Source organism: Erinaceus europaeus, chromosome 13 (genome assembly GCF_950295315.1).
Source record: "Erinaceus europaeus chromosome 13, mEriEur2.1, whole genome shotgun sequence".
In the NCBI taxonomy this organism is placed as follows: Eukaryota; Metazoa; Chordata; class Mammalia; order Eulipotyphla; family Erinaceidae; genus Erinaceus; species Erinaceus europaeus.
Genome location: NC_080174.1, coordinates 46151622 through 46168030, shown reverse-complemented (window position 1 = coordinate 46168030; position 16409 = coordinate 46151622). Strand labels below are relative to the sequence as shown.

At 45.2% G+C, this 16409-nt stretch overlaps 1 protein-coding gene across 1 annotated transcript in view; it reads left to right on the top strand.

The window, feature by feature from the left end:
• Nucleotides 1-15322, top strand: part of MATN1 (matrilin 1) — a 34082-nt gene extending 18760 nt beyond the window's left edge. Inside the window, exons 8-9 of the mRNA XM_060204941.1 lie at nt 11152-11259; nt 15266-15322. Coding sequence (XP_060060924.1) covers nt 11152-11259; nt 15266-15322 — 165 coding nt within the window. The remainder of the gene's footprint in view (nt 1-11151; nt 11260-15265) is intronic.
• The last annotated feature ends 1087 nt before the right edge of the window (nt 15323-16409 follow it).

The following is a 16409-nucleotide window of genomic DNA, read 5'->3' as shown; positions in this document are numbered from 1 at the left end:
GACTGTGTGTGGCTCCATGGCCCACTGAAGCAGGGGTGTAGAGACAGAACTCCTGCTATTGCTATAGGGAGCAGTGCTCTTGGAGGCCCCCAATCTCTCATCTCTGAGGCTGCAGAAGAGATGACTCTGGGCCCTGAAAAGAGTCCCTGTTTCTTGAGAGAGAACTTGTAAGTCCTCCAGTGCAGGGACAGCCTCTTTAATCAGTTCTGTTGCCTCTTCCTGTCCCTTAGGCATTTTTTTTTTTTTATAGATGACCTTTACAGAATACAGTTATTTTTTTTCTTTAGGCTTTGTGTGTGTGCTGGGGGGGGGCACACTGTAATTTAAACATTTTGAAAGAATGAATGGGATACCCCCTCAATAAAAGAAAGCATCTTTGACACATTATATTTGCAGAAGGAAGGTGGAGGAGAACTAGAGCTGGGGCTGGAAGACACAGGGCTGCTAGATAAAGGGTTAATTCAAAAGCTTACATGAAACTATAAAGCACACAGAAGAAAACATAGGTGCTGAGCTCTTTGACATCTGCCTTAGTGATGTCTCTGTAGAGTCTTCAACAATATGAGAAACAAAAGAATATTAACAAGTGAGGGAGTTGGGCGGTAGTGCAGCAGGTTAAGTGCATGTGGCATTAAGTGCAAGGACTGGGGTAAGGATCCTGGTTCGAGCCCCAGTTCCCCACCTGTAGGGGTGTCACTTCACAGGTGGTGAAGCAGGTCTGTGGGTGTCTATCTTTCTCTCCCCTTCTGTGTCTTCCCCTCCTCTCTCCATTTCTCTCTGTCTTAACAATGACAACAGCAATAACAACAACAATAACTACAACAATAATAAAAACAAGGGCAACAAAAAGGAAAATAAATAAATATAAAAAAATATAAACAAATGGGACTACATCAAACCAAAAGGCTTCTGCACAAAGAAACTGTCATTAAAAAGAAAAGGCAGCCTACTGAATGGGAGAAGATATTTGCAAACCATATATCAGACAAAGGATTAATAATCAAAATACTGAATTATATATACACTATGAATTTTAATATATAGAATTTCATTAGATCATTAAATATTAAATTATGAATCATGAAATTACATTGAATTTATTTAATTAAAAATTAGCATATATTGAATTATGTAGTTAATACATACAAATACACATAATAGTTACATCAGAATTTTGTATATTGTAATATATGGAGAAAAACAACAGCACACAGTCCTATTAGCAAACAGGCAAGGTATCTAGAAAGGCATTTTACCAGAACAGAACAGATATACAAATGAACACCAGAGGGGCTGGTTAGTAGAACATCTGGTACATGTTATGTTACACAAGGACCTGGGGTCAAGCACCTAGCCCTCATCTGTAGGGGTGTCAGGGGGTGGAGCTTCCCGAGCAGTGAGGCAGTGCTGCAGGTGTCTCTCTTTCTCCCTATCTCCCCCTTCTGAATAAATTTTTCTTTGTGTCTCTGCAAAATAAATTAAAAATAAAATATAAAAAAACCCTTACTTTAAATAAAGAAAAAGTGCAGCAGAAACATGAAAAGATGTTCTACATCTCTCATCAGTAGGGAAACACAGATCAAAACCACAGTGAGAGTTCACTATACTCTGGTGAGCATGGCTGTTATCAAAAAGTGAACAACCAGTAAGTGTTGGTGAGTTGAGAGAAGGCTTGCCCACCATTGGTGGGAATGTAAATTAGTGTAGCCATATTAGGTAATGATAAAAAGGCTCCTTAAAAAATGAAAAATGGATCTACCATATGATATAGTGTTTTACTTATGGGTATTTATTTGAAGAACATGAAAATATTAACTGGGTTGGCAAAATAGCTCCTTGGATAGTGTGCTGCCATGTGTGTGAGATACAGGTTTGATCCCAGCCCCCACCCCTGCACTGGAGGACACTTTGGTGCTGTGGTCTCTTTCACCCTCTTCTGCTCTGTCTCCAAAAATAAAATAAAATATTACTTCAAAAGAACATATGCACTCTGATGTTCACTGTGGCACTGTTCACAATGGCCAAAACATGGAAAGACTCTGAATCCCTGAGTCTGGGAGACTGGCTAAAGTTGTGGTGCAAACACATATGTGTGTACAGAACGGACGACTCCTGAGCCATGGAAGATGAAACTGTGTCATTCACGATGACAAGGAATGACTTTGAAGAGATTAGTAACACTAGGTAAAATAAGTCAGGAGAAGGTAAAAAAACAAACAAGCATATGATTCATTTGTGAGATCTAAAGGAACAAAGCAAGTTTACACACTTAACAGGATAAACTGACGAGACCTCACTAGCTATTCTAGAACTCAACATCAGTGGAATACACATGCCTCCAAGAACACCTAGGCACCTGGGACTTTCCCTAAGCAAGGCCATGGGCTTGGCCACAGAACCAGCCTCAAGACAGACAGAATACTAGAAATGATGTTAAACTATGTTCTTCAACCACAGTGGAGCCAAATCAGAATCAACAAGTTTTGAGATGGTCAAAACTAAGTAAACTATGAGGAAACTAAGCAATACATTGCTAAACAAGTACAAGAAGAAATCCAAAGGGTAATTAGAATACTTTGAGAAGAATGAAAGTGGAAAGACAGCATAGAAAATCTCATGGGTAGTGGTGGTTTATGTGGTTGAGCACACATTACAATGCACAAGGAACCGGGTTCAAGTCCTTGTCCCCCACCTGCAGGGGGAAAGCTTTGCAAGTGGTGAAGCAGGTCTGCAGGTGTATCTCTTTCTCTCTCCCCTTCTATCTCTCTTTCCCTTCCCTCTTGGTGTCTGGCTGTCTCTATCCAATAAACAAACAAACAAACAAACCCCAAAACAAACCTTTCAACGCTGACAACAGGATGGCAGGGTGGTTGGCGGTCACAGGGCAGAAGGGAGGGCTGAAGAGGCAGAGAGCTGACTGGTGGGTGGTGGTTGGTGACTGGTGGCTGTACAGTTGGCGGTAGGCCTGGAATGATGGAGAAAGCTGCTGAGGCAAGAGACTGCACACATGGCCCTGTATAGTTTATATTGTAAGCCCATATTACCTCAACAAAGAAATCAAACAAAAAATATAAAGGCTGACAAAGTTTCTCTGCCTCCATGGGGTAGGGAGACTCTTGGAATGGGGGTGGTAAGAGGCTAATGTTTATCGAGAACACACTGTGTGCACATGCGGAGCCCCTCCGCCTTTCACACTGTCACCAGATGGGTGCTGCTGCTCACACTTTCCTGGCGTGGAGTCTGGGCTCTGAGGTGTCCCTGTCAGGTGCCACCATGTCCTCATCCCCTGTCCCCTTTGGGATGGGGACCTGGCTAGCACAGGGCTGGCCTCCTTGCCTCTGTGCTGCTCTTCCCCTGCAGCGTCTGCTACAAACTTGGACCTTGGACAAGTCAGCACTTAGAACCTCAGAGCCCTCCTCTGTGACAGAGGTGGGAAGTCCTCCTCTCCCTGGGGCCTGTGACATGAGATGGCAAGTGCTGGGGAAGCTCTGGCACAGTGGCACAGTGACAAAGTGGTGAAGTGATACAGTGACACAGAGCTGGGCACTTAACAATTACGCTGCCCAGATGCTACTTCTGCCATTCCTATTCTCACCTCCACCTCTGAGGGTTTGTGTGTGTGTGTGTGTGTGTGTGTGTGTGTGTGTGTGTGTGGGCTCCCTCCTGTGCAGTGCTCTCCTCTTCTACCTTCTTCTAGCTCCAACCCCAAACTTCCCTACAGACGCTGAAAGGTCGTTTAATGGCCAGAGTCTTTGTATATACTCAGGACTTTGCAAAGCTGCCACCCCCCCCCCCCACCCCTAGTGGGACGTGAAGCTCTGTGATACCGGCTTCTTCCCAGCGGCCTTTCTCTCTAGTTCTATACTCTCCTCCCCCACTGGATTTTGCCTCTTCAAGATTGATTTTGCTATATTTCATATTTGGAACTCAGGGAATAAATGGCTGCTTTACAGACAAGGGAGGTGGGGGACAGCAAGGTGCACAGCTGAGAGCTGTCAGAGCCAGAATTCAAGCCCATTATTCAACTCATAGATGAGCAAAGCTCAGCTCTATGCCACAACTGGGGAAGTCTCAACTGGAGGAGAAACTAGTCTGTTTGAGGGTGCTGAACCCTGAAGTGGAGCCTCTCCTGGCCTGAGCTCTGGGTGACTGCTCTGAGCATGAACTGTCTTCATTCTCACGGCATTGTGAGCAACCAAAGACAGTCACCTCCATGTTCATCAGATGCCAAAGTGCCAAGAGAAATGGAACTTGAAGGCAGGCCGGAGTGGGCCATGCTGGTTCTAGCTCTGGGTCTCTAGACTCCAAGTTCAGTGCCCTGTGCAGACTACTGATTCTGCCTTGGAAATGAGCCTGGAACCTCTTCAGACATGGGCATGGGTGTCTCTGTTTAGGAGAGACCAGCCAACTGGTCTTTGGACACTAGTCCAACTAACCCTGAATTCCTCACTGGAGATACTTAGACTCACTATTGTACTGTGGGCGGGAAAGCTGTGATGAGGAACAACACAAATTCTTAGCACTAAGTCTGTCCACGGTAGGTTCTCATGACTTGCTTCCCTTCCTCTTCTCCGCCACTTGGGAAACCTCTAGGGGTGGGTGCCTGTAGCTACCTGTGTCCATGCCCAGCTTTCTCCCAAGCTGCCTGTATGCCACAGTGAGGCCCAGATACAAGTATGGTCTGATTTTGGTACTCACCTCCTGGACTTTGCTGTCCCTACCCTGCATCTCCAACTTCCCAGAGACTGAAGAAACGATGTTTCCATGTGTATTGATGAGTCAGACCCTGGAGGGTACCTGTAGGCCTCCGTCTGGTGTTTAAGTCCTGATGCCTCATTTGAGGTCCCTTTGGGAAATTGGGGTACACAGTTCCCTGAGGATCTTGGTCAGACTATGGAGCCACCATGTGGCTGAGTGAGAGTGAGTTCCCAGAGTGTGAGAAAGACACATGTGCACAAACAACACACATGCAAAGGTACATGGCCTCATCAGATCTGCTGGCTAAAGGAGACAAGCACTGTTTGCCTCCCACCTTTATCTCCTCAATTCCCTGCTATAGAGTGTGTCCTGCTCGTGGAGGCAACCACCCCTGCCAAACGCATGCACGTGTGTGTCTGAGTGGGCCGTGTCATGCCCCGACTGATGTCCCAGTGTGAGTGGCTGCCGGGTTGAGGTGGAGAGTGGTTGGGTAGAGCATGGAGACCCCAGTGGGCAACCTTTAAAGATGTGGCTGTCTGCACCAGGCTAACTCTGTGAGAAGTAGTCAGTCTGAACGTTTTGAAGGTCAAGCCATCAGAGTTTGATGGTGAGTGAGTGTAGAGTTAGAAAGACAGTGAGAAGTCAGTGTTGATGCCTAGGTTTCAGCTTGAGGAGTCAGAGGTTGGGTTTTCTATTCACAGAGGAGGCAGGCTTGGGGACTGCTGGGGACAGGAGCAGACTGGGGCTTAGTTTTGGGTGTTAAGTTTAAGATACCTGTTTTATGGCAGTAGGAGGTGGCATGAGGGGCTGGCCAGTGGTGCAACTGGTTGAGAGTGCATACTATCATAAGAATTCATGCCTCCAGGCCCCACTTGCAGAGGGGAAGGTCTATGAGGGGTGAAGCTGGTCTCCAGGTGTCTCTCTGTCTCTGTCCCTCTCTCTTCTCCTCCCCTCTCAATTTCCTATGTCCTATCAAATTAAAAAGAAAAACAAAAAAAATGGCCTTTGGGAGTGATGCATTTGTTATGCAGGTCTTGGGCACCAGCAATAACCCCATGGGAAAAAAAAAGAATGAAAGAAAGGAAGGAAGGAAAGAAAGAAGGAAGGAAGGAAGAAAAAAGAAGGAAAGAAAAAAGAAGAATAGAAAGGGCAAGAAAGGTATCTGGACATAGTAACCTGGAATTCTAGGCTGGAGAAAGGCCCTTGGGAGCTGTCAAGGACAGAACCCTGTTTAAATCTTAGACCTCCCTAGGGGCATCTAGGAACAAGATGGGACAAAGGAGAGGAGCATTCTGCAGAATGCCTAACTGGGGAGAAACTCAGTATTTGGGGGATAAGGAGCAGGAAAAGGCTGCCCTTTCCCTGGGGTCCCCCAGACCCAGGCTTTCGACTTGCCCAGGAGTGAGTCAGGTCTCAATGCCTGGCTCAGTATGGGGGTGGTGGTGTGTTTAGGGAACAGATATGTGATGTGGAAGTGAATCTACGTTCTGGAAAAGACCTGATGTAAGACACACAGGGTTTCCAAAACTAATTTAGAAGCTGCCTCTCAAGCTGATGAGGTAGTAGAAATCCTGGTAGAACAAATCCACCAGATTAAAAGGTCATGTCCCCCTCTTCATAGAAAACCTTGCCTCTCTCCTCCTCTTGTGGTTTGACCCCATCCAAGGAGACTGAACAACCACTCCCCCACCCTCACATCTGTCTGTTTCTCTGCTTGTGGAACTGTGGCCACTGAAGTTCCCTGTAGGTAGGTGGGGTGCTCCTGCCTCCTCAAGTGGTGCTGGCCTCTCCTGACCCTCACTGACCCTGCTTGACAAGGGTCCTCTGGCTGAGCTGACCCGACTCTGTAGGCACATGCATGGTAACAGGACCCTTCCTTAGACATCCACCCCTTCCCAATAATGGACCAAGGTTGGAAGAATCCCCAGTTCTCCTAGGAGGAGGACATCAGACTTCCTGGCTGGGTTAGAGGTTAGGTGTTTGTTGCTTCTTGAGTGAGGATGCTGGGGTGAGGCATTGGGACCCCAGGCACTGGTCTAGTATTTAGTGCAGATTCTGCATGCTAGTCCTCTTGTGCGACCACTGTGCCCGCTCCTGGGCCCAGAAGACTGATTGACTGGTTTTAATGAGAGAGCTGCTGCAGTGCCAGGGATGAACCTGGGGTCTTGGGGTTGCAGGACCCACACTCTGCTCACTGAGCCACCTCCCCAGCACCCAGTGCAGGACTGGATTTCAGTGGGGTCACCTGTGTGTGTGCTCCTGAGGGAATGACTGACAGAGCAGCCAGGTGGGTTGGGTGGAGGGGAGAGATGGCCGGAAAACAGCTACTTCCTTGCATGAAGATCATGTTGACACCTGATGTTGAGACAGGTGACTGAAAAAGGGAAAAGGGACAGAGAACATCTCTGTGGCATGAACTGACTACTTAGAACTTTTTGAAAGTGGAACACCATGCAGTTGTTATTTTGTTTGCTTTTCTTTTCTTTTAAAAATATTTTATTATTATTTTTTATTATTTATTTTCCCTTTTATTGCCCTTGCTTTTTATCATTGTTGTAGTTATTATTGTTATTGATGTTGTTATTGTTAGATAGGACAGAGAGAAATGGAGAGAGGAGGGGAAGACAGAGAGGGGAGAAAAGACACCTGTAGACCTGCTTCACTGCCTGTGAAGTGACCCACCTGCAGGTGGGGAGCTGGGAGCTTGAACCAGGACTCTTTCACCGATCCTTGCGCTTTGGCCACGTGCACTTAACCCGCTGTGCTATAGCCTGACTCCCATGTTTGCTTTTCTTTTTATTTGATAGAGCCAGATAGAAATATTGAGGGAGGGGAAGAGAGAGAGGAAAAGAGAAAGAGACACTTGCAGCTGCTTCACAGCTGTTGAAACTCCCCCCCAGCAGGTGCGATCAGGGGCTTGAACCCAGGTCCTTGTGCATCATTATGCAGTGATTACTTTGTAGGGAAGGAGGCAGGATGGAGGACTTAGGGCTTTTGACTGGCATCGATGGAGGTGCCTCTGTCCTAGCTCAGCCTAGAGTCAGGGCTGGGAGTGGGGTGGGGGCAATGACCCCTTGGGTTTCTCTTGATTACCTGGGGACAGTAGCCTCATTCTCTTTGTGTCCTGCTTCTCTGAGTCTTCACCCTTTATGATCAGGGCCTTGAATACTTGTCTCCTGCTCAGCCCCAAGTTCACTACAGTAAAATACTGGAGGAGCTAATGGGAAATTTTAAGACCCTGTCATAGGGCTGGGGAGATAGCACAGTGGTTATGCAAATGTACTTCCATGCTTGAGGCTCTGTGCTCCCAGGTTCAACCCCTGGCATCACCATAAGCCAGAAATGAGCAGCGTTCTGGTTTAAAACAAAACCCCCTAAACCTTTCCCCCATGCTCATTCTAGCGTGTGCTGGGGGAGTGGTGACTTAGATAGTTAGTTGTTCCAGGTCCCACCACACACAGTGTTAACCACAATTAGCAGTAGAGTCTCTGGGCCACCAGATCTGTTCTCCATACTGGGAGAAACCACACCCCCAGGATGTCAGCCATGGGCTCAGGGGTATAAATTCACTCCATTCCCATCATCAGGCTTCTGAATCTTCAGTCTCCCCACTGCAAGCCACCACAGTTCCCCTAAGGTTGTAGACGTGGGCTAACCATCATCGCTGCAACTATCTGTCCACATTTATATACAATTGCCCCATTTGTCTTCCTGATACAATCCTCTTTTCCCCTCTAAGCCACTCATGACAACATTACTACCTCCATATGCCACTTTCTTTTTCCTCCTCTCTCTCTGGGTGCTGATGGAGCTGGAGTTCAAAGCCCTTTCATCCCTTATATCTTCTTCCTCCTATCACTTGCCCCCTCTGGGAGTATGGATCAAGGTTGTTTTTGGGGAGCAGAAGGTAGGAGTTTTGGCTTCTGTAATTGCTTCTCCATTGGACATGGACATTGGCAGGTCAATCCATACTCCCAGCCTGCCAAAACTGCTTTTTTTACAAAGCTTGCCATAGCGGATCATTGCATTATTACCTAAACCTTCGTTTCCTTTTATATAAATACCACTTCAGAGGATGTTTGAGAGTCAGTGGAAAAGCCTGTGGAGTATTCAGCACAGAGCTGGGTGCCTCATAGGTAACTAAGGAATGATGACAGGATTATTATTCTTCTCATTGTTGTATGTCCTGGTAGCTGTCCAAGGGGTGAAGCCTTGGCCTATGCCTTGGACACTGAGCTGGCCAGACACACAGCAGGTGCTCAGCTCAGGTGTCCACCTGCATAGCTGGATGGAGCCCCTGACACCCTGGAACTGGAGAGGTAGCAGCCACCCTGTGTGTGTCTGAAGGAAGGAGCAGCTTTCTGGATACCTGCCTCTCCCTGCAGCCCTGCCTATCTCCTTACTGGCTGCAGGGATCTGGTGCCAGCTCCTCTCAGGACTCCAGACAAAATGACAGAGAGCAAGGGCTCCATGCCCTTTACGTTAGCTTCTATCTGCCTGATTTTGTGGCTGGAGCTCTGGCTGCCACTCAGCTGGGAAATGTCCAAAGTGCATCAAATCACAGGAAGCAGGCAAGTGATGGGAGGACATTTGTCACCCACCTCTTGCCCATTCCCAGGGCATGAGCTTGCAACAAGGAGGACATGATGGGATTTAAAGGCCTGTATTATCTCACCTGGTCCTCCCCATCACTGCAGTCCTGGAAGCAGTCTTCTCAGGGTACAAGCCACCAATGGCTGGGTGAGTGTGCCTACCGGCTACAGCCAACAATGCCTAGCATAAGAACCTTGGAGCTTAGTGTAACTTAGTGGCAGGCTGGCCCCGGTGCCAGGAGGGTTCAGCTGAATAGATGCATTGTAGGTCATAATTGGGCTACACAGCTTTCTCTTTTTAATTTAAGTATATTTTAAAACAGCAGTTTATTAACAGAATACTACTCAGCTGCTAAGAATGATGAAGTTGTTTTCTTCACCTCCTCTTGGATGGAGTATGAAGGGGTCAGGTTAAGTGAGATAAGTAAAAAAAAGGAAGGGTGAAAACTTGATAATCTCTCTCACAGGTGGAACTTAAGAAACAAGAACAGAAATGGGAGTCACAAAGTAGAGCTTGAACTGGATTGGTGTATTACACCAAAGCCGAGTATTCTGGGGAAGGAGGGCAGGGTGAGAGTAGGGTACTTTGCTGCCCTGTACATGCTGGTGGGAAAGGACCCAACTTGGGAGTGAGAGTATTTTGCAGACACCTATCATGGTGAGATGAGAAATTTTACCCTGTGTTAGCACTGTACTATAAACCATTAACTCTCCAATTAAATGGGGGAAAAAGTTATTTATTTTCATGAGAGAGAGTGACAGCACGAGGTAGAGCGAGCAGAACACCACTCAGCTCTGGCATGTAGTGTGAGGGACTCATCTTGAGACCTTTTGCTTACAAGTCCTGTGTGCCACCTCTGCGCTGTCTCCTAGGCCCTGTATTTCTCTTTTCATTTAAAAAAATATGAAAGCTGGGGGCTGGGCGGTAGCCCAGCAGGTTAAATGCACATAGACTAAAAAGCATAAAGTGCAAGGACTGGTGTAAGGATCCTAGTTCAAGCCCCTGGCTCCCCACATGTGGGGAGTTGCTTCACAAGCAGTAAAGCAGGTCTGCAGGTATCTATCTTTCTCTCCCCTCTGTCTTCTCTTCCTTTTTCAATTTCTCTCTGTCATATCCAACAACAATGACAATAATAATAATAATAATAACAACAGTGCTAAACAACAAGGGCAACAAAAGGGAAAAAGTGGCCTCCAGAAGCAGTGGATTCATAGCCCCAACAATAACACTGGCGGCAGAAAATAAAAAAATTAAAAATTAAAAATAAAAATTAAATAAAAATTAAAAAATTAAAAAAATATGAAAGTGTGTATAATAATTCTTTCTTTATTGGGGGATTAATGGTTTACAGTCTATTGTAAAATATAGTAGATTCAGGGGTTTTGTCAGGCGGTGGCATTCCAGGTTATGTGCTCATAGTACAAAGCACAAGTATCAGTGCAAAGATCCTGGTTCAAGCCCCTGGCTCCCCACCTGCAAGGAGGACACTTCACAAGCACTGAAGCAGGTCTGTATGTATCTATCTTTCTCCACATCTCTATTTCCCCTCTCCTCTCAATTTCTCTCTGTTCTATCCAATAATAATAATAATGATGATGATGATGATGATGATGATGATGATGATGATAATAATATGGTAGTTGGCACATGTGTAACATTTCTCAGTTTTCTGCAGAACACTCTAACTCCCACCTAGGTCCTCCTCTGCCAAAATGTTCCAGGACCTGAACACCTTCCCCTTGCCTCAGAGTTCTTTACTTTGGTACAATACAAAGTAAAGAATAAAGTAAAGTAAGATAGACTTTGTAAAATCCAAGCAGTATAGACTTGTGTAAGGATTTAAGTGTCCCATTCTTCTAGGTGAAGCATTGCAGATATCGACTTCTTGGAGCTAGCTGGATTGTGTCAACTGGGACAAACTTTTGGAGTGAATATTCATTCCTTCAGTCCTGTCACCACTCCCCTAAGGTAGGTCCTGTCATCATCATCATCATCATCATCATCATCATCATCATCATCTTCTTCTTCTTCTTCTCCTTCTCCTCCTTCTTCTCCTTCTCCTCCTCCTCCTCCTCCTCCTCCTCCTTCTTCTTCTTCTTCTTCTCCTTCTTCTCCTTCTCCTCCTCCTCCTCCTCCTCCTCCTTCTTCTTCTTCTTCTTCTTCTTCTGCTTCTTCTTCTTCAGCTTCTTCTTCTTCTTCTTCTTCTTCTTCTTCTTCTTCTTCTTCTTCTTCTTCTTCTTCTTCTCCTCCTCCTCCTCCTCCTCCTCCTCCTCCTCCTCCTCCTCCTCCTCCACCACCACCTCCTCCTCCTCCTCCTCCTCCTCCTTCTTTTTTTCTCCTTTATTGGGGATTAATGCTTTACATTCGACAGTGAATACAATAGTTTGCACATGCATAACATTTCTCAGTTTTCCACATAACCCTACAACCCTCACTAGGTCCTCTGTCATCCTTTTCCAGGACCTGTATTATCACCCCCTGCCCCCAACCACGGAGTCTTTTACTTTGGTGCAATATACCCTCTTACCTTCTTTTAATTAACAAATGTTAGGAGGACAGACTGGTTTGTAACATGCAAGTTTCAGGTGTACAGCATTATACTTTGACATCCATATGTCCTAAATTACTCACCACTGGAAGCCTTATTTCCACCTGTCACCATACTTGACCCTGCTCCCTTACCCATTCTACCCACCCTGACTCCCTTGTGATCTCCAGTCTGGCTATTTTACTTTTTTGAGGACAGGTGAAGGGTATCTCCCCAAGGAATGATCTTCAACACTCTGAGTTCAGAGCAGAGGCTGGACCAACATTCATGTGACTCTCGGGGAACACTACCCTCCACCCTACTTTTACTTCCACTCACTGTGAGCGCTCTGTCAGATTTCGGTGTTTTCTAAGCATAGAATAGTTTAGCTTTCATTACAATGTGGGCATATTATAAGCACAGCTTACAGCTACCTTTTCCAGTTGAGAAAATTTTCCAATGTGGATATGTCTTTTTAATTTTTTCCTAGTGGCTCTCCCAGGTTCTTTTGTCAGAGGCATTATGCTGGCTGAACTGGTTCTTTGCAGGTGAATGTTTTGAGTTTCTCTGCTATTACTGGCAGTGTTACAGTGCATATAACCCTCTTATTATTTTTGTGCAAATATTGCTTATGGAAGAGCTCAATGAATATATCCTCTTTACCATATAGTTGAACAGTTTAGATAAAGAAGAACTTCCCCAAGCTACCTACTCTCGTCCACAATTCACCTCCACGTTTCACTCCCCTCTCCTTAGTAACTATGGTCATCAGGGCCACCTGGATCCTTGCAGACTCATGTCTGTGCATTTATAGAGACACTTACTCATGTGACTTTGCTATGACTATTTTCAAAAACATAAAGGACCACACAATATGCATTTTTGTGTACTTGTTTTTTCTTCTGTTATTAATAATGCAGAAATCTTTCTTTTTTATTATTTTTCCTTTTGTTGCCCTTGCTTTTTTGTTGTTGTAGTTATTATTGTTGTTGTTGCTGATGTCGTCATTGTTGAATAGGACAGAAAGAAATGGAGAGAGGAGGGAAAGACAGAGAGGGCAAGAGAAAGAGAGACACCTGCAGACCTGCTTCACTACCTGTGAAGTGACTCCCCTGCAGGTAGGGAGCTGGGGGCTGGAATTGGGATCTTTATGCGGTCCTTGTCCCACGTGAGCTGCTCTACTGCTCAACTCCTGCAGACATCTATCTATGTCAGTACATGTGCAGGTACAACACTCTTTTTAATGAAGTCATGCATCTTGTTCTATAGAATGGATTTGCCACTATTTGAAACACACATACACCCTAGATATTTAGTTTTTTTTCCCCTCAGAGCACTGCTCAGTCTATGGTGTGGGGGATTGAACCTGGGACTTTGGAGCCTCAAGTATGAAAGTCTCTCTGCATAACCATTATACTATCTACCCCTGCTTGCCCTAGATACTTAGGTCCTTTTCATATTTTTTTTTTTTCTGTATAAAAAGCACTGCAATTGCAGCCTGGGAGGTGGCACTGTGGATGAAGTATTGGACTCTTGCATGAGGTCCCCAGTTTTTGATCCCTGGAATCACATGTACCAGTGATTCTCTGCTTCTCTCAAATTAATAAATTAAAAATTTTAAAAAATAGAAAGCATACTTGCACATGCCTCGCAGTACTCACAAGGGAACATTTCTCTAGCTTTGCTACAGTCAGAAGTGTAAATGCTGGCTAGAGGTGGCAGGGCATCTGAGGTTTGCCTTCTCAGGCAGCTCCTGGTGGTACAGCTGTAGATAAGATCTCCTGTCTGTTAGGCTATTTGGTCAAAGTGCATGGAGTATGGGGGTATCAGGCTGGACTGATCTTCTCCTCACTCTGCTTTGAACTGAGCCTGTCAGATAATCCTGTTGCTTGGTGGCTTATAGTCTGTTTTCACTAGGCAGTCACAGGGAAGACTGGGGAACAATGTACAATAAGTTGTTTAACTACCAGCTGTGACTGAACTTCCTTTATGCCTGTGAGGTGTGGTCAGACAGACTCCTGTGGTCTGGGAGTGGCAGTTGCCTGAGGGAGACACACTTGTCCCAGCTGAGCAGGGCTGTGACAGGGGCAGGTGAAGGATGTTGTGGAGACACTTAAGGAGGCTTCTCTAGGGCCTGTGGGAGGTAATAACTCAGTTTTTTTTTATATTTTTTTCATTTCTTTTATTTTTGATAAGACATAAAAATTGAGAGGGAAGGGGAGATAGAGAGGGAGACAGAAAGAGAAACCTGCAGCACTGTTTCACCACTTGTGAAGTGTCCTCCCTGCAGGTGGGGATTAGGGGCTTGAACCTGGGTCCTTGTGCATGGTAACATGTGCACTTAACCAGGCTTACCACAGTCTACCCCCAACACTCTCTTTCTTAAATCCAGTAATGTTTCCCAGTTTCCTTTCTGTTCCTCTGTGGTCACAGCTTGGTGTGCAGTTATGCCTGGTTCTCCCACCCCCATCCTTACCCCTCTCCTCTCTCCCAACCTTCCTCTATCAGAACACTGCTCACCTCTGGCTTATGGTGATGCTTGCCATTGAATCTGGGACCTCTGGTGTCTCAGGCATGAAAATCTTTTTTTTTTTTTTTTTGCCTCCAAGGTTATTGCTGGGTTTTGGTGCCTGTGCTATGAATCCACTACTCCTGGAGGCCATTTTTTTTTCCCATTTTGTTGCCCTTGCTGTTGTTATTGCTATTGTTGTTATTACTATTATTGCTGCTGTTGTTGTTGGGTAGGACAGAGAGAAATTGAGAGAGGAGGGTAAGATGGAGCTGGGGAGAGAAAGATAGACACCTGCAGACCTGCTTCACCGCTTGTAAAGTGACACCCATGCAGGTGGGGAGCTGTGGGCTGAAACCAGGATCCTTACGCTGGTCCTTGCACCTCATGCCATGTGTACTTAACCCGTTATGTTACCGCCAGGCTCCCAGGCATGAGAATCTTTCTGCATACCATTATGCTATCTCCCCAGTCCTTTCTTCTTCTCCTTCTTCTACTTCTTCTCCTTCTCCTTCTCCTCCTCCTCCTCCTCCTCCTTCTTCTTTTTAAGAAATATTTTATTTATTAGATAAAGACAGAGAAGTTGAGAAGGGAAAGAGGAGAGAAAGGAAGAGACACTTACAGTACTGCTTCACCACAACTGAAACTTTTCCTCTGCAAGTAGGGAGCAGGAGATTGAACCCTAGTCCTGATGTGTGTGTTCAACTGGGTGTGCCACCCCTGCCCCCTATACAAATTTTCTAGCCACTTTGACTTTTAATTCAGAGACAGTGAGAAACAGAGGTAAGTAGAGACATTAGAGATGTTACAGTACAAGTTTTCTCCAGTGTTGTGTTACTCAAACCTGGGCCACCACACATAGCAAGGCATGAGCCCATGCTACGCAGTGAGTCATCCCTCAACCTCTCTGTGACTGTTTAATACTCTTTTTTCCCCAGTGGACTCTGTGTGAAAGCAAGCTCACGCTCCATCTTGCTCATAACCACAACTATTAGTACTATTTTCAGAACCATGCAAATACATGGGGGGTACTACCAGTTTGAGAGGCACAGCGTATGGTGGGCACAGCCTTAGAACAAGATAGACCTGGGTTCTGATTCTGTCTGCAAATGTTCCAAAGTTTTGACAAATCAGTTTACTTTTCTGGGCTTCAGTTTCCTCACACTCAGATAATAATGTCATTTTTTTTTTTTTGTGAGGAGTGTGAAGATGATAATGCTTAGAGGGATCAAAAGCATCTGCAAATATTGAGCTGTATTTTAAAAAATTTTTATCTATAAAAGGGGAACACTGACAAAAACCACAGGATAAGAGGGCTACAACTCCATACAATTCCCACCACCAGAATTCCGTATTCCCTCCCCTCCCCTGATAGCTTTCCTATTCTTTATCCCTCTGGGAGTATGGACCCAGGGTCATTATGGGGTGCAGAAGGTGGAAGATCTGGTTTCTGTAATTGCTTCCCCACTGAACATGGGCATTGACAGGTCAATCCAAACTCCCAGCCTGTCTCTCTCTTTCCCTAGTGGGGGTGGAGCTTTGGGGAAGTGGGGCTCCAGGACACTGTGGGGTCATCTGCCCTGAGCTGTATTTTTTAAAGAAATAGTAAGCCTTAATGAGCAGAATTTGCTCTAACAGATTGGTTAATTCCACCCACCACACACACTTAGGCTGAAAATAACAAATATCTGAGCTTCTGGGGAGAAGGAGAAACGCACACATATGAAGTCCACAAATTCCAGGAGTATTAAGCAGATGAAGTTTTCTACAGAGAATGCCTCAGTGATTTTTGTTAGATTTATGGCTGGATATTTTGTTTTCTATTGTAGTAGTACCTCTTTTCTTTTTACTAATGTATGAAAGTACAATTCAGCATTATATATGGATTTGGTATCCAGAAGACTTGTCAGATTCTTTATTTTTTTTATTGAGACACAATTAACAAAATGATAAGAGATTTGAAATGCACAACATGATGATTTGACATGTTTATTAAGAAAATTGATTTATCTTCAGATCCTTGTAGGTTTTCCGCTTACATGTGTTTTGTTTATTCCTTTCACCTTTCTGTCCCTTTGTTTC